This window comes from Sapajus apella, unplaced genomic scaffold, assembly GCF_009761245.1.
Source record: "Sapajus apella isolate SASKATOON/1434 unplaced genomic scaffold, GSC_monkey_1.0 scaffold21, whole genome shotgun sequence".
Lineage (NCBI taxonomy): Eukaryota > Metazoa > Chordata > Mammalia > Primates > Cebidae > Sapajus > Sapajus apella.
The window spans coordinates 1,619,199-1,645,956 of record NW_022436961.1 but is presented as its reverse complement, the minus strand read 5'-3'; the positions used below and the strand labels follow the sequence as shown (position 1 = coordinate 1,645,956).

The 26,758-nt window shown below is 43.7% G+C and overlaps 2 protein-coding genes across 11 annotated transcripts in view; one reads left to right on the top strand and one right to left on the bottom strand.

Moving 5' to 3' along the window:
• The first annotated feature begins 130 nt into the window (after window positions 1–130).
• VDAC3 (voltage dependent anion channel 3) lies at window positions 131–13,477 on the top strand. Of its 4 annotated transcripts, XM_032288066.1 has the most exons (11): window positions 131–432; window positions 2,390–2,429; window positions 2,764–2,832; window positions 3,947–3,996; window positions 5,227–5,229; window positions 7,246–7,398; window positions 8,185–8,237; window positions 9,396–9,623; window positions 10,903–11,053; window positions 12,455–12,512; window positions 12,954–13,477. In XM_032288066.1, exons 3-11 carry the CDS (start codon window positions 2,766–2,768, stop codon window positions 13,043–13,045), a joined length of 855 nt encoding a protein of 284 aa, XP_032143957.1. In that variant the 5' UTR covers window positions 131–432; window positions 2,390–2,429; window positions 2,764–2,765; the 3' UTR covers window positions 13,046–13,477. The 4 variants fall into 4 exon arrangements, with proteins under 4 accessions (XP_032143957.1, XP_032143959.1, XP_032143958.1 ...); XM_032288068.1 differs by lacking the exon at window positions 5,227–5,229; XM_032288067.1 differs by lacking the exon at window positions 2,390–2,429 and having other exon boundaries at window positions 331–432.
• Window positions 13,478–21,639: 8,162 nt separating this feature from the next.
• Window positions 21,640–26,758, bottom strand: part of SLC20A2 (solute carrier family 20 member 2) — a 120,151-nt gene continuing 115,032 nt past the window's right edge. For all 7 annotated transcript variants that reach the window (XM_032288057.1, XM_032288054.1, XM_032288056.1 and 4 more), the window contains one exon: window positions 21,640–23,120. In XM_032288057.1, the coding sequence (XP_032143948.1) occupies window positions 22,956–23,120 (165 nt within the window). In that variant the 3' untranslated portion in view covers window positions 21,640–22,955. The remainder of the gene's footprint in view (window positions 23,121–26,758) is intronic.

Sequence of the window (26,758 nt, the reverse complement as noted above, 5' to 3'; positions counted from 1 at the left end):
ATGAAATTGACATTTTTGAAGACTAGGCAGTTGTTTTGCAGGTCTCTCAGTTTGGATTTGTCTGGTTGTTTTTGGCAACAGTAACTAGCAGCCTCGCGCATTCTCGCGAGAATGAGTCCCCAAGTGGGCACAGGTGCGGTCCCCGGCCTCTCGGACCCCCACCCAGTCAACCCCACTGTGCACATCGGACCCTCCTGCGCACGCGCGCCGCGGAGCCGGACAGTTGGTGGTGCTGGCTCCGCCCGGCTGTTCATCTGCGCACCTTGCCCGGTAGCGCGCGACCGTGCGGCGACACGCCGGCGCACAGGAGCTCGGGGGAGGCGCGACGCGCAGGCGCGGCTGAGGGAGCGAGGCCGCGCAGGCGTGGACAGCGTTGGTTTGAAGACCTTCAGCGTTGCCCTGGCGGAGCAGAGACAGGCCCTCGGGGTGGAGGTGAGGAGAGCCGAGACCGCGCGGGCTCCAGGCCGGGAGAGCGGTGGGCCACTGCTGAGCAGGGCGCCGGGCGGGAGGCGGGCCTAACAGAGGCTCCGCGGGCAGGGAGCAGGCTACCGGGGCGCGGGCCGGGCGCGGAGCCGGGGGCTGGGGCCGCTGGCTCCCGCCGGGACTCTCCCGAGCCGCCTCAGGCGATGGAGCCGCAGCGCGGCGGGCAAGTGGTCTCTGGGCGCAGGCCGCGACCTCCCCCACTGGCGTACGGACCGCACTTTCCTCCCAGGGGTCAGCTAGAAAGGAGATCGGTTCTAAGGAAGTTGGATCCTCGAACCCCACTCCCGTTCTCCGTCCGCCCCTGCCCTCCGGAATTGCTGTAGAGCATCAGGCCAGTCCTCCCCTCCTTACGGCCGAGGGAGGATGCCCTGCGTGCAACTCAGAACGGAGAAACGAGGAACGAAACGGGCTCTGTACTGGCTGTCAAGTTAGTGGCTTTGTGAAGCAGTAGCCCCGGCTAACGCCTTTCCCCGTCTGCATCTCCTGCAGCCTCTGTGCAGTGTGCAAATCTGCGGGCAGGTGCATTCTGTAGAGCTGGTGGAGACGTGTGGTTGTAGCTTTACTCTTGAGGAACATGAAGTTTCTGTTGTTCTCGATTTTTGCTTGATCATACTAGCAGCGCATGTCCCATCAGAATCATGGGTCTGAAAAAGTCAGCTTGCACTAGGCAGAATTGAGGTCAGTTAGTAAACTAAACCGGCTACGTGACTTTTGCATAGTGTCTGGTACTGGTTTTGAAAAATAACAAAGCAGAATAGTAAAATATTGAAAGTAGTCCCTAGACATATATATGATGCTTCTAAACATTTAAGTGTATCTTCCTCGGCTGTATGAAAAATCAGACTGTAAAGCTTTAACACTTCTATTTCACTATATACTGACTGCATTTCTATACTTACCTCCCAAATTAATAGACTTCTGGGGAAATTTCAACAAACATCAACATCAATTGCGATCATAAAGAGTAATGTCAAATTAGAATTGAGATAATATAAAAAGTGTAGAATTGATTATTTTAGTACAAGGGATTGAATTGTAAAATAATCGTTCTGAAAGTGCACTATGAAACCTTGTGGCTTAGAGCAAAGTTTTACTATGGAATGAGTCAGTACATTTATATTACCCTTTCCTCTTTAATTTTTTTTAATACTATTCTCTTCATATCATAGTGTCTGTCATATTTGACAGATTTATGTTAAGGGACAAAATTTAAATGCATTCCCATTTAAGTGCATCATATCTATATATTTGGTATGATGGGACAGGCAGAAGCTTAGCAGAAGCCTAGATTAAGAGCTGGGCTGTATATAAATAAATGTGAGCTTAAATGTGTAGATCATTCAGGCATAGCAATTGCAAGGGCTAGCTGATACTTTGGATTTTTCTGACATAGTCGTTGGGCTAATGGCACTGCTCTATAGAGGTGGGTCTGTAATTGTTAAACATAGCTTTTGAGTCTGCAAGAGAAATACAGAAGAACCTGCTGAAGGAAGATTTCCCATGACACAAAGAGGGCAAAGGAATGAGATGTTCAGCAGTGTTGGTAGCTCAGAGAATTTGATGTGAAGGTCATTTTACCAGTAGCAAAGCTGGGCGAATTTTTAATAGACAAGATGAAAAATCAAGGCACCTGTGGTTTTTGAAGGCTTTAGCTTCAGAGTTTACTCTAACTTTTGGTAAGCAGGTTGCTGCAGGTAGAATCTATCATATTTCTGGTTAATGGGTAAAATTATAGCACTTTAAGAAGAGCTTTGAGAGAAGGTATATTCTAGATGAATACACTTCGTTTAGTATGGTAATTCTTATTTTAAGAACTGAATTTCTGAGGAGAAAAATACTGACCCTGAGGATTTTGATTCCATCTTTTAACAGTTTCTTTAAAAATTTCCATTGTTGTCTTGTACAGGTCTTTGGTTTCATAAGAGCCTGAGAGACATTTTTCTAAGGTAAATTTTGCATTTTTTTTTTAAAGTAGTCCAGTTTAACATAGCATCTTTACCATCCTGTAAGAACTTACTTTTCTTTGAAATACAATCAGAAAGATGATCTCTGAATCTCACAGGAAAACCATTTTATTCTCAGTATTCTGGAAAGTTCTTTTTTTTAAGGAGCAGAATACCGTCTCATACCTTTGATTGCATTAGAGTTGAAGCATTAATGATACAAAGGAAGAGAAAAAACTGTATACCCGTTCTCACAGGATGAAACAACGGAGGAACTGTGGGTGAATAAATACTAAATGGTTATTTTTATTCCTTTGCCCCCATTTTTCTTTATAAGATATGTGTAACACACCAACTTACTGTGACCTAGGAAAGGCTGCTAAGGATGTCTTCAACAAAGGATATGGTAAGCATGCTATTGTAACTTTCCAATTTTGGGTAAAGGTTAGTGTTGAATGCCTACTGTGTAAGTACTATGCTAGAAAAGTAAGGGTAAGTCAGCATTAATCCGCTTCACAAGATTTAAGGGGATAACTATTAACAGGCTATTAGATCTCATTCTTTAGCGGTAGAACCCCTTACAAGCATTAAAAGCAATTATATACGTAATACAAATGTATATATATGTCCATATTTAATGTTATATGTAATGCAAAATAATGTAAATCTATAACATTTATGTCTTCTTTTCTGGCCCTGGGGACAGTTAAAGTAGGGGGTAGTACTTTTTCTCCTTCCAAACAATGGCATTGTTTTTATGAAACTGACAGTGTAGGCCAGGTGCGGTGGCTCACGCCTGTAATCCCAGCACTTTGGGAGGCCGAGGCAGGCAGATCATGAGGTCAGGAGATCAAGACCATCCTGGCCAGCATGGTGAAACCCCATCTCTACTAAAAATACAAAAATTAGCTGGGTGTGGTGGCGCTCATGTCATCCCACCTACTCAGGAGGCTGAGGCAGGAGAAGCGCTTGAACCCAGGAGGCGGAGGTTGCAGTGAGCCAAGATCACTCCACTGCATTTTAGCCTGGTGACAGAGCGAGACTCCGTCTCAAAAAAATAAAAAGAAAAGTGACAATGTAACTTTTGGCTTCTTTGGAGTAATGTATATTCTGATCCTAAATAAACATTTCTTTTTAGGTTTTAAAATTTAAATTTTTGTGCTGTATATATTTGATTTTTTCTTATTACCTAGTGATGTTAATTATATATTTTAAGCTTATATATACAGCAGCACACTATTTTCAGTAATTTTGGTTCTTGGAATAGTGCATATTTCTTTCATTTATTTTTTTTTAACTTACATTTTAAAAGTATATTCACTTTGAAGTCTTAAAAATTATACTGAATTTATTTGGTTATACTTCAGTTTCTTGTGGAACTCTCACCTAATGAAAATACTATGCATTTTTAATATGGAAGGTACTATGGGCTAAATAATTTCTGAGTTGCCAAAACTGCAGTGAATGTCACATTTTTTTTTTTTTTTTTTTTTTTTTTTTTTGTGTGTGTGTGTGTATAGGCTTTGGCATGGTCAAGATAGACCTGAAAACCAAGTCTTGTAGTGGAGTGGTGAGTATCTAATATATTTTTAATGGATGTAGCATAATTAACTTAAAGGAACCTGTGTAAAAATCATGACAGTCTAGTTACGTGAACCAGCACCAGCTGTCTTCCCCACAGCTTTGTCCTCTCAGATTCCAAACAGCCTTCTTACCAATTAAAATAAACAACCAAGTTGAATTTTTGAAGACACCTTTTGTGTTTCTCATAATAAGAGTATAATACAGTTTTTACTCAGAAGATAGAGATTATATATTTTTTGACTCATGCCATATTTTTATACTTTCATGAATATGTATATGGGCACTAAAAACCTTACTTCCATGATAATGGGTTCATGGAAGTTTTATTAGACTTTTGCAAAAACAAATTGACTTTACTCTGCCCCTTCATGATTAGTTGAAACAAAATATACAAATAAAATGTGTTTCTGCATGTATACATGTAGATTATTCTACAGTTTTTAACTGATGTTTATAAAGTATTTTTTATTGAAAGTAAAGACTACAGTAAAGGCTATGTTGGCATATTTTCAGAGTATCATTAACAATAGCTTTTGGCCGGCCATAGTGGCTCATGCCTATAATCCCAGCACTTTGGGAGGCCGAGGCAGGCAAATCACCAAGGTCAGGAGTTCGAGACAAGCCTGGCCAACATAGTTAAACCCTGTCTCTACTAAAAATACAAAAATTAGCCGGGTGTGGTAGCACATGCCTGTAGTCCCAGCTACTTGGGAGGCTGAGGCAGGAGAATCGCTTGAACCCAGGAGGCAGAGGTTGCAGTGAGCCAAGACCACGCCATTGCACTCCAGCCTGGGTGACAGAGACAGACTCCGTCTTAAAAAAAAAAGCTTTTATTCTAAATCTCAGCAAGTAGGTTAACTTTTCATTCACCTTATGCTCTGATTTCTCCTCACTGGCTACATCACTTTTGTTATTTATCCATTCAAACCCATGCAAATTTTATTTCTGGACTTATAATTTAATTAGAAGGACAAAGGCATGTGGAATTGTAATTATATTTTGTATGATCATAGTTTGTGATCATTCTTTCCTGGGTTTTTATATACACCTCCCTTACTAAGATGGGCATGCTATATATATAGTTCTGTTAAAATAGAGGAATCATACTCATTTCGTGTAGATTCCAGAATTTGCTCATTAGGTTTGTGCTGCAAAAATTATCAACTAAAATTTTATCTCCCTTTCATGCTGCTGTTGTGTGGTAATATTCATTCAGATGGTAAGAAAAAAAGCTTATTTGTATGCTTGTTTTTGTGGCTGCTTTTGGTTTCTGGTATTAATTTAGGATAAATTTCAATCATTGTTCCAAATTTCTTAGATTGTGGCTTGATATTTTTCTCATATGCCTCTACTTAACAGTAACATTTTTTGTTTGTTTTGTTGCTTACTAAGGATTTAATGTAGAGCTATATGCATGTTATATGCATGATACAAATGTATTCTACATTTGTTTGACCAAATTATGAAGTTAGACACAAACCGAATTGTGGATCGTGAGCCTGGGACTCAACTTAGAACATTCTAGCCTTTTCTTTGAGATTTGTACCTGTGGCATTTTAGATTCATGACAGACCTTCAAACTAAGAATTTGATGACAAGGGAGAAATGTAGACTACCCCTCTACCTTAATTTTGTGCATAATGTTTTTCTAACACCAAAATTAAGATTTGCATTTGTTATACTTGTCAAGTTTGTGAAAAGTAAATGTGAAAAATAAAACACTAGATAGTTGGATCTACTAAAAGAAAAACAATTGTCACATTAAAATTATTATATGAACTGTTAAACATGATTAATACATTATCATTTTTTACTAAGGCCTTCCCCTAATATGCAGCATGATCCTCTCTTTGAAAGCAGTCTGTGTGGTGTTGATAAACGGATCATAACTTCCCAGTTGTCTCATCTGCCTGTAGAACTAGAGCTAGGAGGCACGGTATTTGTTAAAGAGAGGATTCATGTTGCAGGCAGTGAAACAGACTGGTCAGGGTTGGCAGCATCTCATTACTGTTGGCAGGATTTCAGAAATGCTCCCTAAAACAGGACCAGTCAGAATGTTTTTTCTTGACAGTTCATAGATTGTCAGTGACAGGTGCTGACTGCTTTCTCCAGAAGGAGGTCTGTTTCTAATTGCTTATTGTCATATGATTTAAAGGGCACTGAACTAGGGTGAAGGATATATTTTAAATCATTCATACCATTTGGTAGAAGCACTCTTAAAGGTAGACAGGATAGAAAGGGGGAAAAATGGATAAATTATAGCATTCCACTTTATTTTGAAAAATGGGTAGTACTTTGAAATATTGAAATTGTTTAAGCAGCTGTTTTGCAGTTTTGCACACAAGCATTAACGTTTTCACCTCAGTGCGACTGTACTTAATGCCACTTCACTGTACACTTAAAACATTATTAAAATGGTAAATTTTATGTTAAATGTATTTACCATAATAAAAAATGTATGTTTTTTTAAAAGGAAGTAGTAAAGGGTTGACTCTATTAAAAGGGTGGAGGGTAGTATTTTGGGATTTTTAAGCACCTTTAAATTAACTAATACTTTGAAATATATAGCAGAGAACTGATAATCTTTTTTTAGGTCATGAAAGTAAAATGTTTAAGATGTAATATTTTTTGTCTTTTTAGTAAAGACATTTGTTTTCAGTAAAAATAACTTCTTTTTTAAAGGAGAGAATTTAGGATTCTCATTTAGTAAGAGAGTATATGGAACAAGAAATATCAATAAGAGAGGTGGAATAATGGAAAGATGTGAAACTGATATATATATATATCTATATTTATATTTGAGATAGATCTCACTCTGTTGCCCAGGCTAGAGTGAGGTGGCACGATCTTGGCTCACTGTAACCTCCACCTCCTGGGCTCATGGTGGGACTATAGTCTCGTGCCATCATGCCCAGACAGTTTTTTGTATTTCTTGTAGAGATAGCTTTCGCCATGTTGCACAGACTGGTCTCTAGCTCCTGGACTCAAGCGATCACTCGCCTTGGCCTCCTAACATGCTGAGATTACAGGCGTGAGCCACTGTGCTTGGCAAAACTGGTTAAAAGATTTAGAGACTAGAAAAACAAGGGGAAAGGAGGAAATAAGTTGCTGTAGAGTAGGGCTGTGGCAAACATTAAATGGCACTGTTTCTGATGCATTAAACACTGCTTTCCAAAGTGAATATTTTCTATTTGATGAGCTAATTTAAAAATAATTATTTTTTCTTGCTTACCAGGAATTTTCTACTTCTGGTCATGCTTACACTGATACAGGGAAAGCATCAGGCAACCTAGAAACCAAATATAAGGTCTGTAACTATGGACTTACCTTCACCCAAAAATGGAACACAGACAATACTCTAGGAACAGAAATCTCTTGGGAGAATAAGGTAAGAGAAAACATTAGAAGTTATTAATAGGTTCAGTTTATCTTATAGATTGAATGATGAACAAACCCCAAGTATAATCAAAAGAGATCTTACAACCTATCTACTAGCCATATTTTCTCTCTGCATGTGGCCTTTTTTGATGTCTTGTATTTCTAGAAAATAAGGCTTTGTTTGTGAGTACTCTAGTTATTATATTACATCTTTGTTTTGACTGGTTCTCTGTTAAACAGCTGAGCTGCTCCTGGGTAGAACAAATATTTGTGGAAATTTGGTTTAGTTTTGTAATTGTTCCAAAATTGGCTTGACAGGAAACTTTTTCTAAAATTTTCTCATGTTTTCAAGGAGAAAATCTATTAGATATTTGTCAAGTGCCCAATATGTACAGGGCACTGTTTTTGGTATAGATACCATGTATAGATAATATATGTGCAAAGCTCAACAAATTATTTAGATTGCTTGTTAAATGTCAGGTTATCTCATTACCACACTTTCAAGAGAGTATCAAGATGATTTTGTTGTATAGGAATTCTGTTTGGTTTTGAACTGTATTTTCTGTAACTTGCTAAAATAGAATTTGCCCCATTTTTGGTGGGAGAACCATCATGAAGCCTGGGTTGAGGGGACAGGAGGATGGAGAGCTCACTTGTTACATAATTTAATATTTCACTCTCTTGAATGACTTCTTTTTTTTGTTAAAGAACTTAGAGGAAACTTTAGAATTGGTTTCTTGAGTCGGATAAAGGATTGAAAATTACTAATTATTTATTTTAAATCTTTGTTTTTCAGTTGGCTGAAGGGTTGAAACTGACTCTTGATACCATGTTTGTACCGAACACAGGGTAATTATTCGAACCCTATTTCCTGAAATGTTTTTGGAGTCTGAAGGGGTAGAGAACTTTAGAAGAAGGAGATACAGTGCAAAGTTCAGAGGCAGGAAGAACTTAGGAGTTGCTATAAAGAATATTGGAGACCACATGTATGTAGTAAAGATAAAGGAAGATCCCTCTCGTCCATGGCAGGATGAACAGTTTGAAAACTGAATAGATGAACAAAACTGTATAAATCTATTTCAGAGGGGCACATACAAAAAAAATTTAGGAGCTAGAAGGGTCTTGAGACCATAGATGAATCTTAAGCAGTTCTAAAGATTGATGGACATGGTATTCTGCTGAGAAAGTTAATTTCTTTTTATTTTCCCTCACCCTGCCTTATGGTGCTGAAAAGTTAATTTCTTAAGAGGGTGATCTCCTGGCTCTCAAATGCCATAATGATTAGTTCTGCTGCCTATTTGATTTCTTAACCTCTGTAAATCCCCCGACTTCTTGACCTCAATTTCCTCATATAAAAAAAAAAGGGAGATTGTGTCATTTCCTATCTGCCTAATGGGGGTCCTTGTTTTCTGAAGGACAAAGGTGCTAGATGAATTCAAAGTGACGTCTGTCTCAGCTGTAACAACAGGTGTTTTCTTTCTGCCACACACTTCAGTTATCTTTAGGACAAATATTCTTATAAGAGGCTTGATTGGAATAGAATAAGGGCTATTAAGAACTAATTTTATTTTTTCAGTATTGTCCTTCAAAAAAGCACACTTCTCTCCATGATAGGTTAATAATGTGTATTGGGTGTTAACTCTTTGTGTCATTTGGCATTTGGCAAGGTTTAAAGAGATTTGGCTTCTCATACATCTGTATACATATATCTTCAGGTTATTAATTTGGCTCTGAAATAGCTTATACTTTTGTTCACGCTTTTATGAAATAAATCATGAAGTATCCTATCATTTGAACTTATAATGAGTAATAGATGATCATAGTCTATACATGTCTAATCCTAACAACATTATATTTGTAGAACTAGGTCATTTGAAATGTTTTTACTATATATGTAGCATGTACCAAAATAATATTTACGTTGGGAGAAGAGAGAGTGGATCTTACTCTAAAAATTCCTAGACAGTAGTAAAAACTCATGTTGTTTTCATTGTTTATTTGTTGCAGAAAGAAGAGTGGGAAATTGAAGGCCTCCTATAAACGGGATTGTTTTAGTGTTGGCAGTAATGTTGATATAGATTTTTCTGGACCAACCATCTATGGCTGGGCTGTGTTGGCCTTCGAAGGGTGGCTTGCTGGCTATCAGATGAGTTTTGACACAGCCAAATCCAAACTGTCACAGAATAACTTCGCCCTGGGTTACAAGGCTGCAGACTTCCAGCTGCACACACATGTGTGAGTGTTTATAATTTATTCCTTAGTGTCTTTGCCCAAAAGATTGTAGCCATTAGCATGCTGAGAAGGCTAGAAGTGGTCATACTTAGATTTAACATTCCTTGGTGAACACCTATGCTTGTGGTGCGAGCAAAACCTTGCCAGGAGGCTGGTGCACATGGTGTGCAGTGCTGTGCTGTTGGTGGTCACTGTCTCCTCAGCATGCACCCCAAAATTCAGGAAGCTCTAGCCTCTATAGAAGAACCACTGGGATAGAGAAAGCCCAGAGCCTGGCTTACCTCGAGGTAAGAAGACCCTTTGGAGATGTTCCTGCTTACTCTGCTATCCTCTCGTCTTGGTAGTATCTGGAAATAGGTCTGTTTGGGTCACCAGTAACAACCACCAAATTGATTTGAGCATCCTGGGATATCCCAGTAATTCTGTTGAGGTTTCAGGTATTCTCAGTTGGAACCCAGATACTGCTAACGCATTCAGAAGTAACAGGAGCTCTGAAAGAGTCCTGGGATTCAGTTGTGTAGGCTGCACCGTGTGGTGGGATGAATTGGAAATTTTACATGTTATTTTATGTTGGGCCTACTGGACACTGCTACTATACCAGGAAGAAAAAACAAAGGGCAAATTATGTGTTTTTAAACTGTTGCAGATTCCTCTCTGCTAGATACTCTAATTCACTTATGATGGCTAAAACAAAGGCAAGCAGTGTATACACAGTTACTGAAATTGATGAAACAGTATTATCGGGAAAACATGAAAACCCAAGGACTCACCTCTGGCATGCTTGGAAGCAATAACTGAGGTGCTTTCTGGAGCAGTGCACCCTAGGTGTTGTAGGGAGGGTGCTTTGTAACTATAGGATTGTGTTTTAAAGGAAATTCAGAATTGGTTTTATTCCTGTACCCCTCTGCCTTTTTATTTTTTGCAGAATCTTTATTGAACTCTACTTTGAAGTTTCTAAATTCTATGAACTTCTCAGAGACCTATAGATTATACTTACCTGGGGTGTCTGCCTTTGTGCTTAATTGAATTGTCTTAAGAAATTCACATCATGTGGAGGAGCCAAGTAAATGAATCAAATGTTATGTTTTAATTATGCAGTCATTACTGGCATAGCTGGATTTAGTTCTGCGTTTTGTTTATTAGTCATTTATGCTAGAAATTTGCTGAAGTCTGTAGTTACAAAGTGGGATCCTTGTTTAGGTAGTCTTAGAATTTGTTTTTATACCATAGTAACAATGGTACAAACTAGATATTTATGATGTTTTCTTATCTATGAAAACAGGAATGATGGCACTGAATTTGGAGGTTCTATCTACCAGAAGGTTAATGAGAAGATTGAAACGTCAATAAACCTTGCTTGGACGGCTGGGAGTAACAACACCCGTTTTGGCATTGCTGCTAAATACAAGCTGGATTGTAGAACTTCTCTTTCTGTAAGAATGTGCTGCCAGATTGGATCTGCTCTTATGTTTGTGTCTAAGTTTTCAGTGAATGTTGTGATATGAGTGGTTTGTTTGTTCTTTATTTAATAAGCCAGCTCATTGTGTAGTGAAGAGAATATTATGCGGCCAGGCACGGTGGCTCACGCCTTTAATCCCAGCACTTTGGGAGGCTGAGGCAGGCGGATCACCTGAGGTCAGAAGTTCAAGACCAGCCTTGCCAAGATGGTGAAACCCTGTCTCTACTAAAAATACAAAAATTAGCTGGGCATGATGGCAGACGCCTGTTGTCCCAGCTATTAGGGAGGCTAAGACAGGAGAATTGCTGAAACCTGGGAAGCAAAGATTGCAGTGAGCCAAGATCATGCTACTGTACTCCAACCTGGGCGACAGAGCAAGATGCTAATCTCAAAAAAAAAAAAAAAAAGAATATTATGCTTGAAATCCGGAAGTAGGGGTTCTAGTCCTACCTCTTCCTATGTATCTATTGTCTGACCTTCTGAAGTCATTTTATCACTTTGGCCTCAATATTCTTATTTGGAAATTCATGGAATTAGATGACTATTTCTGCTCCTATAGTAACTCTTATTGAAAATAACACTGAGCTCTTAAATTTCAGTTACTGTGCCAAGTGCTTTACGTATATTATCTCATTTAATCCTCACACCCATTCCATTTGGCGAGTAGTGTTATCCTCATCCCTGTTTTACAGATGAGAAAACTGAGCCTTAGAAAGGTCTGCTAACTTGCCCAAGGTCACACAGTAACTGGCAGTGCCACAATTTGAGCCTAGATCTGTTTTTTCTGTCACCTGAGTGAGTGAATTCTGTAACCACTGTGAGAGATTGTCAGCTGGTATCTCAGAGAATTCAGGGTGTTTGGTTGCGTAATGTTTAAAAATTTTGCTTGAGGCCTTGAAGCATGCATTCTCAAGGTACCTCCCACCTCTACCAGTCTTACTGACTTCTTAAAAGATCCGTAATTCTGGCTGGGTGCAGTGGCTCATGCCTGTAATCCCAATACTTTGGGAGGCCGAGGTGGGCGGATCACCAGTGGTCAGGAGTTTGAGACCAGCCTGGCCAACATGGTAAAACCCCGTCTCTACTAAAAATACAAAATTAGCCAGGTGTGGGGGCACATGCCTGTAGTCCCAGCTACTTGGAAGGCTAAGGCAGGAGAATAGCTTGGACCCAGAGGCAGAGTTTGCAGTGAGCCAAGATTGTGCCACTGCACTCCAGCCTGAGTGACAAGAATGAAACTTAATCTTAAAAAAAAAAAAAAAAAAAATTAGCAATTCTAGATCGACTTTTAGCATCTAGGGTGCTTTTAACATTGGAAACCTGATGCACAAAGTAATTCACTATTTTCTGTTATTATTCTATCTCTTAATCTTAGGCTAAAGTAAATAATGCCAGCCTGATTGGACTGGGTTATACTCAGACCCTTCGACCAGGTAAGTAAAGGAATTAGTAACACAGGGGTTGGGGTGGAAAGTGATAGAGGAAAAATGAAAATGACCTGCAGAACAACCTATAGTCACTATAGGTTGATTCAGACCATTTTGTAACATTTGGTTGTTCAGAGAGGAAACAAAACAAATGCTTTTGCATTTAAAAAAATGTGTATTTCTGACTATAATGTGGTCACTCTGGCCTTTGAATTTGGTTGATCACCCATTGCCCTTAACCCTGAGCTTCAGAGAAAGTTTGCCATGGTCATGCTTTCCTTATTACACATCAGAAGGTTATAAATAACTGATTGAGTAATAGCTGTTTGCTCATAACTCTTATACCCAGCTACAATCCACGCCATTGATTCAATCTGTTGTTTCTAGAACGTTCAGATCTAATTGTAATACTTGTTACAAGTGATTGTGGTGTTTTCTTCTTCCTAGGAGTCAAATTGACCTTATCAGCTTTAATTGATGGAAAGAACTTCAGTGCAGGAGGTCACAAGGTTGGCTTGGGATTTGAACTGGAAGCTTAATGTGGTTTGAAGAAAGCATCAGATTTGTCCCTGGAAGTGAAGAGAAAACCCACTATGTTTTGGCCTTAAAATTCTTCTGTGAAATTTCAAAAGTGTGAACTTTTTATTCTTCCAAAGAATTGTAATCCTCCCCACACTGAAGTCTAGGGATTGTGAGTCCATCCTGAGGGAGGCTCTTGAAGGCATGCCTGGAAGTTGTCATGTTTGTGCCACGTTTCAGTTCAGTTCTGCAGTGTTACTAAATGTGTTCCTCAGTGACAGCGTAGTGTCATGTTAGAGGAGATGCTCTGACCCTCCAGTTTGTACATCACGTCCTGCATGTCCCACACCATTTTTTCATGACCTTGTAATATACTGGTCTCTGTGCTATAGTGCAATCTTTGGTTTTGCATTAGAGTAAAATAAAATAAACCCATCACATTTGGAACATAACTGCTCCTCTGACTTGCTGGTGGTTTTCTTACCTTTGATGTGATTTTGTTCTGGTTTGTTTGAGATGGAGTCTCACTCTGTCGCCCAGGTTGGATTGCATTGCCACGCTCTTGGCTCACTGCAACCTCCACCTCCTGAGTTCAAGCGATTCTCCTGCCTCAGCCTCCTGAGTAGCTGGGATTATAGGTGCATGCCACCATGCCTGGCTAATTTTTGTATTTTTAGTAGAGACAGGGTTTTACCATGTTGGCCAGGATGGTCTCGATATCCTGACCTCGTGATCCACCTGCCTCGGCCTCTCAAAGTGCTGGCATTACAGGGATGAGCCACCACACCCAGCCTGATATGATTTGTTTAAAGGAGCACTTTTACAGGTGAGATTTGTATCTAAATGATTGGGGCTGCTGCCTGTCCCTTTCAGTTTGCTGACCCCTGCTCCTCTCTTGCTCTCATGGGCAGACTGAGGGAGGAAGCAGTGAGTGTGGTTGTGCTGGAGAGTGGCACACTGTTGTGCTTATGGTGTGATAGGTTGCGTTGCCCTGGGAGTTCTGTGCAGCTGCTGAGAAATGATGGGTGTGAGCACGTGGAAAGATGGTCGAGGGAAGAGTGCATTTGGGGAAGCATGGGAGGAGAGACGGTGGGAGGAGGCCAGAGTTGGGTGGACACTTCCAGGGCTCCTCCTGGGCTTCAGAAACATGATTTTGATTACTAGAATAGAAAAATGATAACCAAGGAATTAAGTACCAGTTTAGAGAATAAAACACTATAATATCTCAGACTCACTGGTAAATCATCTTCCTAAAAGTAGAACTCCTTTTGAAAGTTTGGTTTTTTTTCCTGAGTATAAGAGCAGAGGTTTAATAGGTGAGAGAAAAGCTCTCTTTTTTGCAGAGAGCTAGGGGGCTCCTGAGTGGGTCTTCTGGTTTCATGATGAAACACACGGGGTGTATAGGCTAGCCTGAGGAGGTGGTGTCTGATTTACATGGGGCCTGAGAGATTGATGGGACCAGGTGCTGTTTGCATGAAGAAGCTGGCCATCCCACCCTAATCTTTTATTATGCTGATGGGGTCTCTACCTGGCTGGTACCATGTTGCCTGCCTTTTTACTGCACATGTGACAGGAAGAGGGAGCCTCCATGTTGAACATGCGTGGCCCCCAGGTAGTCTTTTCCTATCGGCCCAGCTGCCAGCATTCACCTGTGCAAGCCACCAGCTTGCTTATCTATGCTTGCAGCTTGAGTTTTCTTTTTTTTTTTTTTTGAGACGGAGTTTCGCTCTTGTTGCCCAGGCTGGAGTGCAATGGCGCGATCTCGGCTCACCGCAACCTCCGCCTTCTGGGTTCAGGCAATTCTCCTGCCTCAGCCTCCTGAGTCGCTGGGATTACAGGCACGCGCCACCATGCCCAGCTGATTTTTTGTATTTTTAGTAGAGACGGGGTTTCACTATGTTGACCAGGATGGTCTCAATCTCTTGACCTCGTGATCCACCCGCCTCGGCCTCCCAAAGTGCTGGGATTACAGGCTTGAGTCACCGCGCCCCGCTCAAGCTGCTTTTTGTTAGAAATGATTTGGGGGCTGCTTTTTATTAAAAGGAAACCTTACCAAGGACTCTCTTACCCTCACTATCTGCCTAAATAAGGCTCTGGTATCATTTCCCCTATAAGGAGTGGTAATTCTAGCTGATGTTAGGGGGTGTTGGGACATGAGTCTTTCTGGCTACTTCCTGCTGAAGAGGCAAGTCGTGGGGCACAGCATTTAAGGCTCCTCCTGGGGTTGACTGAAGGGTCCTCGGAAAAGAGGTGTGTCCATGCATGGCTCCATCTGCAGCAACATTCTTTCCGATGAATGTACTTTCCAATTCTGGACGGGGCCCCTAAATGAACCCGTGTTGTGGTCTGGAGTAAATACCCGAGGTTCCTTGTCTTAGGCCAAGGAAATTGAGGATGTGGACACACAAAACATGAGTTTAAGAGTGGAGGTTGAATAGGCAAGAGAAAAGAGGAAAGAAAAGGTCTCTCCTGGAGAGAGGGGCTCCTGAGTGGGTTTTCCCTGAATCTCTTTTTTTAAAACAGTTTGCTGTTTGAATTTGTTTATAAACAAATTCAATTTAGAAGTAAATTGAAAATTCTCATTCCTGTTTCTTTTGCCACTGACAGTTTGATATGTCCTTTAAGATATGTTTCAGTGTCGTTAAAGATTACGTAAATATCTCTTTATATAAACAAAATGTTAAAATGGATATCTTGGCCAGGCGCAGTGGCTCATGGCTGTAATCCCAGTACTTTGGGAGGCAGAGGTGAGCGGATCACCTGAGGTTAGGAATTCGAGACAAGCCTGGTCAACATGGTGAAATCCCATCTCTACTAAAAATACAAAAATTAGCGGGGCATGGTGGCGGGTGCCTGTAATCCCAGTTACTCAGGAAGCAGAGGCAGGAGAATCACTTGAACCTGGGAAGTGGAGGTTGCAGTGAGCCAAGATCTGCCATTGCACTCCAGCCTGGGTGACAAGAGTGAGACTTAGACAGGAAGGGGCAGCAGGGAAACCCCGAGGCCTCATTGTTTCTTGGGCAAAGTTACTTGTATTGATGGCCTGAAGTGGACGAAAAGGATATCCCTCTAGGTTTGTATTAATATTTTATTTTTTAAAATGTGAATGCAAATATAGGAGAAAGTGCTCCAAAATGTTAATATTCATTATCTCAGGAAGGTGGAATTATAAATATCCTTATTTACTGTGTACTTTTCCAGGTTTCTAAAGCAAGTTTCGAATTATTTCTGTAACTAGGCTAAAGCTCTTAGGACTGGTGGTTTGGAGCAGGTGGAGTCCCAACTGCTGCAAGGGAGGCCAGCGTCCCATGTGGAGCTGGTTCTGGGCCAGGTTAGAAGTCCCGGCTTCCACGCTTAGGGAGGCTCCCCCCATGAAGAGTGACACAGGAGGACGGGTGTTGCTTGTGGTAAGAGACTAACAAGCATGGGGTTTTTCTCTTTTGTTTTTTGAGGAGGAGTCTCCCTCTGTCACCCAAGCTGGAGTGCAGTGGTGTGATCTTGGCTCACTGCAACCTCTGCCTCCCAGGTTCAAGTGATTCTCCTGTCTCAATCTCCCCAGTAGCTGGGATTACAGGCATGCCCCACCACATCTGGCTAATTTTTGTATTTTTAATAGAGACGGGGTTTCACCATGTTGGCCAGGCTGGTCTCGAACTCCTGACCTCAGATGATTCACCCGCCTTGGCCTCCCAAAGTGTTGGGATTACAGGCGTGAGCCAAATGTTAAGTGAACGCATCCTATTTTACATACGAATTACCCAGCAAGTGACTGGGATGTTGTAGCGGTGCTTCGCTGACCGTTGTCCTATGCCGAAGGTTTGCTCGAGGGACAGAGGAGGATGGTGCTGTCCTGCGGTTCCGTCTGGCTTCCTGTGCCTGTCCTCCGAGGCTCGCTGTTACCTTTCTGAGCCCCAGCTTCTAGCGCCCGAAAGGGCTGGAGCTGAGCGGCGCCCTGAGCGTTCTCTGTAAACACATGGGGTCCCCACGCCAAGCCCGGCCTTTCGCATGCAGCTTCCTGGACTGCCCTTGAGAAGCAGAGCCCCTTTTCCTTTGCCCACCGCACCAGTGCTGGCGCTCAGGTGCTACCTCCCTTGTAACCCACAGCCCGTTTCTGGGTGCAGGCGTGTGTGTTAGCGCGAGGAGTGTTTTCAGACCCCGCGCCCCCTTCTTCGTGCTGCCGGCCCCGCCAAGCTTTGAACAAATTGTGGCTGCGTGGTGGCTCACGCCGGGAATACTAAAACTTTAAGAGGCCGAGACCGGAGGAGCCCTTAAGCCTAGGCGTTCGAGACCAGCCTGGGCTAAAGACACCCCTATTTCTTAAAAAACAACAAAACAAAAAAAATGTAAATTAGGGTGTGATTGGATAGACCTCCATGAATGGGGCCTTTCCTACTGAGAAAGGCCTGGTGAGGCTGTGGCTTAGAGTGAGTCACCGGCAGTGTCGGGCCGGGCAGGCCTTCCCTCCCGCCAAGGTTGGCTGGCTTGGAGGAGACGGCGGGGGTTGGGGGTATTGGGGGCGCGCCTGTGCTCTGAGGGGGGCTGACTCCAACAGCCCATTTCCTTCTTCCCCAACGTACTTATCAAATACACTCCTTTCTCTGGCGGAGAGGATTAAAGGGTGTAGGAAGCAAAAGTGGATCCCAAATGGGGTCCAGTCACGTGGAAGGAAACGTTAAGGACTGGGCACAGCATTCCCGCGCTGTGTAGGCACGGTCGGCCCGGCTCCTCCCCGGGATCTGGCGGTCTACCTGGGGAGGGCGTCCAGGCCTGGGAATGGGGTAGTGGAGTTGCAATTAAACTCGACCCCACCAGGTGCCGCTGTTACTGCTGCCGAACAGATGCCCACAGCTTCCTGGCCGTGCTCTGCCTGGAGCTCTTTAAGCCCCTCTTTGACCTCCTTGCCCCACTCCCCACCACTCATTGTAGTCTCTAAATTCAGGGTCTGGTTTAACCTCTAAATGGCAAGTGTTGGGAAAAGCAAGGAAATTCTCCATCTTACTCCGGCCAAAATCCAATTTGCTGTGTAAGTAGGTTTTGTTCTAGCCACACGGAGAGCAGATGGTCAACCTCGCTGCGTCTGAAACTCCTCATGTAAAATCGTATTGAGTTCTCGTGTGTCCTTTATAGAAACAGGCGGAATGAGCCCTCACCCTCTCTTCCTGGGCTTCCTTTCCAAGCTCCTAATCACCTCTCACAGCTCTCCTTCCTGGAACTTCCTCACCGGCCTACCCACAGCCCCTCTTATGGAGACCACAGCTGTGGACCGGCCTGGCCGCTGCTGAACTGGAAGACTCCAGATAAGGTCAGGAAGCCTGGGGCCTGCCCTGGCCCCGGATGGGTTGGCCCCGAAACATTTTCTCATTCTGGGCTTTCGTGCCTGCCGTGGCCAGCCAGCTCCACGTGTTTCAAAGATCCATCGAAATAAGGGAAATGCAGGCCGGGCGTGGTGGCTCACACCTGTAGTCCCAGCACTTTGGGAGGCTGAGACGGGTGGATCACCTGAGGTCGGGAGTTTGAAACCAGCCTGACCAACATGGAGAAACCCCGTCTCTACTAAAAGTACAAAAAATTAGCCGAGCGTGGTGGCACACGCCTGTAATCCCAGCTACTCGGGACGCTGAGGTAGGAGAATCACTTGAACCCGGGAGGCGAAGGTTGCGTGAGCCGAGATGGCGCCATTGCACTCTAGCCTGAGCAACCAGAGAGAAACTGGGTCTCAAAAAAAAAAAAAAAGGGAAATGAAAATGTTTCAGAAGGGTGGTGGCGGGATGGCGGGATATAGGTGACTTTTTTTTTTTTCATAATATGAGTCATGCTTTTATTGTTTTGGGTTTTTGTTTTTTACTCTTGTTACCTAGGCTGGAGTCCAATGGTTCGACCTTGGTTTACTGCAATCTCTGCTTCCCTGTTTCAAGTGGTTCTCCTGCCTCAACCTCCCCAGTAGCTGGAACTACAGGTGCACACCACCACATCCGGCTAATTTTTTTGTATTTTTAGTAGAGACAGGGTTTTACCATGTTGTTCAGGCTGGTCTTGAACTTCTGACCTCGAGTGATCTGCCCACCTAGGCCTCCCAAAATTCTGGGGTCACAGGCATGAGCTTCTGCAGCTGGCCTATTGTTTTTTTCAACACAATAAAGGATAAAAATATTAAAGAGGGTGACAGTTAATCCAAGAGCAGAGCTCACTGCTCGCGTATGTGACCACACTCTCCAGGCCTCCTGGTCCCCCATCAAGCATGCGGAGAACTCATTCACTAGCATCCTTTTCTCTCGTGGTTTTGTTCAACTAACTGGTCTGTTTTCTATTCCCTTTGCTCATCATCCCATTAATGCTCTCCTGAGAGCCATCCTCCTGAGGGGAATCACCCATAAAAATAAAGCATGCACCCACAAGAGAGGGACAAATGCTTGCTTGGGGAGCCCCTGTTTGGGGCCAGGCCCTGGGGTGATCCCTTTTTCATGCCGATGCCCCGATCCTCACACTCCTGGGAGAGGGTCCCTTTGCCCATTTTGAACACAGGAAAACTGGCTCTAATAGGATCGATGGAAGTGGCCCAGGGTCAGTGAAGCAGGAGCTGAACTCTGAGCCCGGTCCTGCCAGACTCCAGAAGCCTGAAAGGCACCAGCAAGCATGGTCTCCCATGGGTGAGCGCAGTCCAGCAACAGCCTCGCCCAGGACGCCTCAAAACACTGCGAGAGCTCCTCAGAGGCCCTTTTCCCTCGTTTTGTCATCAGATAAACCCAGAGGCCAGAGGTCTTTACTTGTCATCCTAACGATGCTGATTTAAATTTTTTATTCTGCAGCTTGGGATCACTACTGCTTCAGAATTCAAATTCAGCTTCTTTTAAGGAGGGAAGGTGGGGAGAGCTTAAAAATTATCTTGCTGAAAATGAATCTGTTGTGTTTAGATATTTGCTCAAAAGTTTATTAACGGCCAGGAGCAGTGGCTAACACCTGTAATCCCAGCACTTTGGGAGGCTGAGGCAGGCAAATAACCTGAGCTCAGGAGTTTGAGACCACCCTGGGCAAAATGGTAAAACCCCATCTCTACTAAAATCCAAAAAAATTAGCTGGGCGTGGTGGCGGGTGCCTGTAATCCCAGCTACTCGGGAGGCTGAGGCGTAGGAATTGCTTGAGCACGCTCAAACTCCTCTGACAGCATCCAGACTTTGCCCCCTCAGAGGAGCCCAGACAGCAGGAAAGGGAGGAGTCTCCAGGCCTCCCTGACAGTTCTCTCAGGTGGAATAAAGGGATCTCGTGAACAGAATCGCATGGCAGCAGGCCGGGTCCCCTCTGTCTGAGGACTCTGCATTATTAGAGGAAGAGGCCGGTGAACTCAGGCAAGATTCTCTGGATAGAACTGTGGGCTGGTGGCCCAAGACTGGGAGCCCCTGCCAGCATTCCCTCTGGCTTGGAGATAGATGCTCCATGCTCAGCCTCAGCAAACCAAACCCTCCCACCACCTCGCTTGGCTCCCGGGCACTCTGCTTCCCTGCCTGTGGCTTGCAGCACCCTCAGCCACCCACAGGGGCCTCCTTTCAGGGTCAGGGGTCCCAGCTTGCATGACTCCCCTTGTGGGGGATCGGCTGGCCAGGCGGACTGGGTGCCTGTGCTCAGTCACGCGAGTGCTCAACGTGGTGAGTGTGGCCTGTTCCCCTCTCACCCTGGAAATGTCCTGCCTGAGGGGCCGGGCGGGGCTCCCAGGTGGCAGTCCTCCTCCCAGGACAGGGGTGGCGAGCGCATCGCTGCCTGAATCCCGCAGACTGGGCTGCACAAGGTTCACCTGCATTGTGTTGTGCTGTTACTTACATAGATTTGGGAGGAAAATCGATCTTTTCTTGAAGTGAAGCACTGGAGGGCTTAAGGTGCCATTTAAACACCAGAAAGGGCAGCGCTCTTAGTGGAGATGCATTTTTTGCACCTGCCACTTTGCCTCATCCAGCACCTTCCCAGCTCATAAGGGAGTAAGAGGTTGAGGCGTGGCCGCTGCAGAGGATTAAGGGGTTTCCCTTGGGGCCTCCAGAAGCTGCAAGTCGGGGTGTTTTTGGATGCTTGAGCAAAGGATAAGACCTGCACTTCCCCGCTCAGTCCTCAGCCCAGAACATGGCAACCCACTACTCCATAAGCTGCTGACTGCAGGTTTCTTTTTTTTTTTTTTTTTTGAGATGGAGTTTTGGTCTTGTTACCCAGGCTGGAGTGCAATGGCGCAATCTCGGCTCACCACAACCTCCGCCTCCTGGGTTCAAGCAATCCTCCTGCCTCAGCCTCCTGAGTAGCTGGGATTACAGGTGCGTGCCACCATGCCCAGCTAATTTTTTTTTTGTACTTTTAGTAGAGACAAAGTTTCACCATGTTGACCAGGATGGTCTTGATCTCTTGACCTTGCGATCTACCCACCTCGGCCTCCCAAGACTGTGGGTTTCTGAGTGTGGGGTGGGGACGCTGTGCATCTGTTTCCTCCTCACGTGTGTTTTCTGTACAAACCCATAACAGTAGTCAAATAAGGGAAACCAACAAAGGATACAATGACCAAATTATATAGCTTCTGTTTTTTGCGGAAACTCTGAAAGAAAAAAATAGCAATATTGAGAAAAATGCTTCAGAGGCAAACTTCTGAGGGGCATTTTTTATTATAAATTTAATATGGTTGATTAATGAAAAATCACAATGAAGTACCAAGAAAATGTTTGTCAATATAAAAATTTTAGCAGCATTTCCATAGTTTCAGGCTCCAACATTAGTCGCACCTCCTCCCTCCCGCTATCAAAAAAGAAGAGACTCCAATGGGCTAGAGTAGAGCCTGGTGTCCAGCTTTGCGTGGGCCTCAGATAAATACTCCATCAGTGTTCAGCATTCCCCCTCCCTCCTGTCCCTGAATGTCAAAGCACAGAAAAAGCCTCCTTTGCACTGACACTTGAGACAAGCATCCATTCTTCGGGTTGCAAGGAGAACTAGGATGGAAACTGACACCGGACTTGACATGTAGTGCTCGGCCGCACGCCCTCACTGACACCTGTGCATTCTCTACTCTGATGACAAGGAAAGGCCACTGCAGGGTGGGCAGGATCTGGTGTGTGGTGGCGGCGGCGGCGGCACTGCTGGTGGGAGCCACGGTGTGGCGCATGCTGGGTGACGGTGCCGCCGCCACACGTGCTCCGGGGTGGGTATGATCAGTGAGGGGGAGACAGACAACATGAAAATGTAACACTGGCCAACGATTCCCCTGCTTCTTTGGTACTTTCCAAAATTCTCTGATCAAAAAAGTATAAGGGAAGCACACCATTAAAAAATTACAGTTTTACGTATTTACAAAAGCAATGATGATATATTACACAAGAATCAATACACAGTATATGAACAAATCTTCAGTGAAAGCACTTGTGACCTCCCGTCCTGCTGTCATCCCACAGCATGTGGCCTCTGATGGGTCGTGTCACCTGTCCTGAAGCTCGTTACCTTACAGTATATTAGAAGGGAAAAACATCATTTGGAAAAAAATTATTTTCCAATCTACGCTTTCCTTTTAAAGGCTTAACATTTGCTATTGAAATAGCTATGTACAAGATTTATTGAATATTGACTTCTAGGCAATGATCTCCACTCCCATCTTGAATATGTTTGAAATAACACTACCTATTCTATGGATACAATAGATATTTAATATATAAGTAACTGCACCACATTATATCACCACGATACCAGTTTAATACATATTATTATGTACAGTAGTTAAGTTAGCTTGGGAAGGTGAGTCTCCGCAGCCTGGGTGAATGGTGTGGGATGGAGCCTCCCCGAAGGGAGGTGGAGAGCTGGTCATGAGAGAGCCATGCACGGCCAGGATGTGTGTGTGCATGGCACGAGGTCACGCGTCTCCCACACGCCCACACCAGACCATCCTTTAGCTGTTTGCAGCTGGAAGAAGACAAATCACACATATGGAAGGATCCCATACATGAGAAGAGCCATGACAGCAGCACTGAACAGCCCGGCCACGGGGACAGTCACGAACCAGGCCACGAAGATGTTCCGAAAGAGGCGCCAGTCCACAGCCTTGCGGGAGCGGATCCAGCCCACTGCCACCACCGAACCCACCTGTGGGAGCACAGACATTGCAAAGTAAAAACAGGTGAGTCACAAAGTCTACACTCAACCAATGTACACAGGCTAATCTCAGAAACAAGCTCTAGTACGGCATTACCCGGTCCCCTACATTTGTTACAGCTTTTAAAATGGCTTAGATTTTAGGTAGAATTGTTTGGGGATTCTTCAGCATATAGCTCTTTACACAGTTCTTTTTTTTCCCCCAAGACAGAGTCTTGCTGTGTTGCCCAGGCTAGAGCGCAGTGGCACGATCTCAGCTCAAGTGAGAGATCGTGCATCCTCCATCTCCCAGGTTCAAGTGATTCTCTGGCCTCAGCCTCCCGAGTAGGGATTACAGGCGCATGCCACCACCCTTGGCTAATTTTCATATTTTTAGTAGAGAAAGGGTTTCACCATGTTGGCCAGGGTGGTCTCAAACTCCTCACCTCAAGCGATCCACCCTCCTCAGCCTCACAAAGTGCTGGAGTACAGTGGCGCAATCTCAGCTCACTGCAACCTCCTCCTCCACGGTTCAAGCGATTCTCCTGCCTCAGCCTCCCTAGTAGCTGGGATTACAGGCATCTGCCACCACGCCCGGATAATTTTTGTATTTTTAGTAGAGACAGAGTTTCGCCAGGTTGGCCAGACTGGTCTTGAACACCTGAGCTCAGGTGATCTGTCCACCTCAGCCTCCCAAAGGGCTGGAATTACAGGCATGAGCCACCGTGCCTGGCCAAATATTGTTGATGCCATTTATCAGCATCTTGCTTGAAGATTTTTACAATTAATATTCATAGGTAAACATAGATTTCATTGTTTGTAATATTTTAAATTAGGTTTGTTATTAGGATTATTCAGTGTAAGCTATAGCACAAATGGGAGAGGTTTTCTAGTTTTGTTTTTTCCTCCTATGTTGTGGGATAGTTTATATTGTGTAGGAGCTGCTTTTTGTTTGTTTAAATCGAAAAGATCCTAATGAATTTATCTAGTCAGCAGTGTCTTCCCCCGCCCCACCCCTAGCACCTTTTTGCTTTTTTAGGTGAGAACAATCGTTTTTGGGGAACTCCCTTAATTTCACCCTATTGTTCTGGGTCAGATTTTTTTCTACTTCTCAGGTCAGTATTTCTTTGCCACATATGCTGTTACAGAAAATAATTCACAGGGGTTTTCAAATTCTTAGCAAACAGCTGTGTGGTTTCTTTACCAATGGAAACAATTTTCTTTTTCTTTTTTTTTTTGAGACGGAGTTTCACTCTTGTTACCCAGGCTGGAGTGCAATGGCGTGATCTCAGTTCATGCAACCTCCGCCTCCTGGGTTCAAGCAATTCTCCTGCCTCAGCCTCCTGAGTAGCTGGGATTACAGGCACGCATCACAATGCCCAGCTAATTTTTTGTGTTTTTAGTAGAGACGGGGTTTCACCATGTTGACCAGGTTGGTCTCGATCTCTTGACCTCATGATCCACCCGCCTCGGCCTCCCAAAGTGCTGGGATTACAGGCTTGAGCCACCGCGCCCAGCCCCACAGTTTTCTTCTCTATCTGTTGTTACAATGTCTTCCTCCTTCCCAACTTAATTCCCTCCCTCTTTTCCTTGATGTGATCTGATATTTTATTAGTAGCTGCTGTCCTCTCCTCTTCTTATTTTGTTTTTAATTCATTTTGCTTTTATATTTCTTACAAGCTGTTTTCTCAGTTTTTATTGTCCTGGACTTTTTACAAAATCCTAATTTTAATACTTGGTTATTTTATTTTCTCTTTTATCAATTAAACCATTTAAATATATGAATTTTCAGTTGGGCATGGTGGCTTATGCCTGTAATCCCAGCATTTTGGGAGGCTGAGGCAGGTGGATCACCCGAGGTCTGGGGTTTGAGACCAACCTGGCCAACATAGTGAAACCCCATTTCTACCAAACATACAAAATTTAGCTGGGCGTGGTGGTGGCCTGTAATTCCAGCTACTTAGGAGGCTGAGGCAGGAGACTCACTTGAACCCGGGAGGCAGAGGTTGCAGTGAGCTGAGATCGCACCACTGCACTCTAGCCTGGGTGTCAAGAGCAAAACTCTGTCTCCCCAAAAATATATATATATGAATTTTCATCTTAGCATAGCTTTGGTTGCCACAGGTTTTGCTATTTGTATCCACTCACAGACACGCACATTTGGTTATTATTTTTTAAGAAAGCTATCATTGTATTTTTTTAAACTCCTTAATTCAATTGTTACCTTAAAAAAGCATTAAAAAGTCTCCACTGGGATACATTCTTATTTCAATATATAATTAATTTCTAGTTTGATTTTATTTTAATTAGAGATCATGGTTAGCAAAACTTCTATGTTTAAATTTTTTGTTTAATTTTAATTTTTAGAAAATACAGACAGGGTCAAGATGTCGACCAGGCTGGTTTCATACCTCTGGGGTCAATCCTCCCACCTCAGCCTCCGGAAATGCCGGGATTACAGGGGTAAGCCACCACACCAGGCCTGCTTTTAAAGTTTTACAGGATTTTTACCATGGTCTTCTGATTTTTGGATTTATAAATGTTTCAGGATGCTTGACGGGAAGACATATGATCAGTAGGGTAAAAACTTGTACATACTTATTAATTATGATGCTCTAAATAACTGTTCAAATTCTTCATACTACCACATACCTTTTCTTTTTCTTTTTTTTGACAGAGTCTTGCTCTGTCGCCCATGCTGGAGTGCAATGGCATGATCTTGGCTCACTGCAACCTCTGCCTCCCAGGTTCAAGCAATTCTCCTGTCTCAGTCTCCTGAGTAGCTGGGACTACAGGCACACACCACCACACCAGGCTAATTTTTGTATTTTCAGTAGAGACGAGCTTTCACCATATTGGTCAGGCTGGTCTCGAACTCCTGACCTCAGGTGAGCCACCCACCTCAGCCTCCCAAAGTGCTGGGATTACAGCCATGAGCCACCATTTCGCATGGCAAAACCCCATTTCTACTAAAAATACAAAAATTAGCAGAGCATGGTGGTGCACACCTATAACCCCACCTACTCAGGAGGCTGAGGCAGAATTGCTTGAACCCAGGAGACAGAGGTTGCAATGAGCGAAGATTGCGTCACTGCACTCCAGCCTGGGAGACAAAGCAAGACTCTGTCTCAAACAAAACAAATCTCTATGCACTTAGCCATCTATACTTAGAAGGAAACCTAAATCAGTAACATCTACCTAGATAAATTCAAAAACTCATTTTAAACAATAGTTTTCATCTTATTTCTTGCCAAGTCCCCAGTTTTTCCCTACCTTCTGTTAGATGGCTCTAAGCAAGAAACTTAAAAAGCAAACACAGGATAATTATCCTGAAACTGATCCAATTCAACTATGACTCTATGTGGACATCAATACCCTTTGAATGTGTCCAGATTCATGGCCTCACTCACAGAGGGCCCCATTCTTCACGCCATCCCACGGCTCTCATAGTTCATCCCACATTTGCCATTTGGGGACTGTTGTGTGCAGGGGAAATATGTGACACGAGAGAGCAAGCATTTCCGGGTAATGACAACTGTGAACTCTCCCCGGCACTTCTATTATTTGGACTCTGATGAGAGCCATCTGCTCTCCAACTGCACTGCAAGCTCCTGAGAGCTGAGACTGTGTCCTTAGTGCTCACAGGGAAT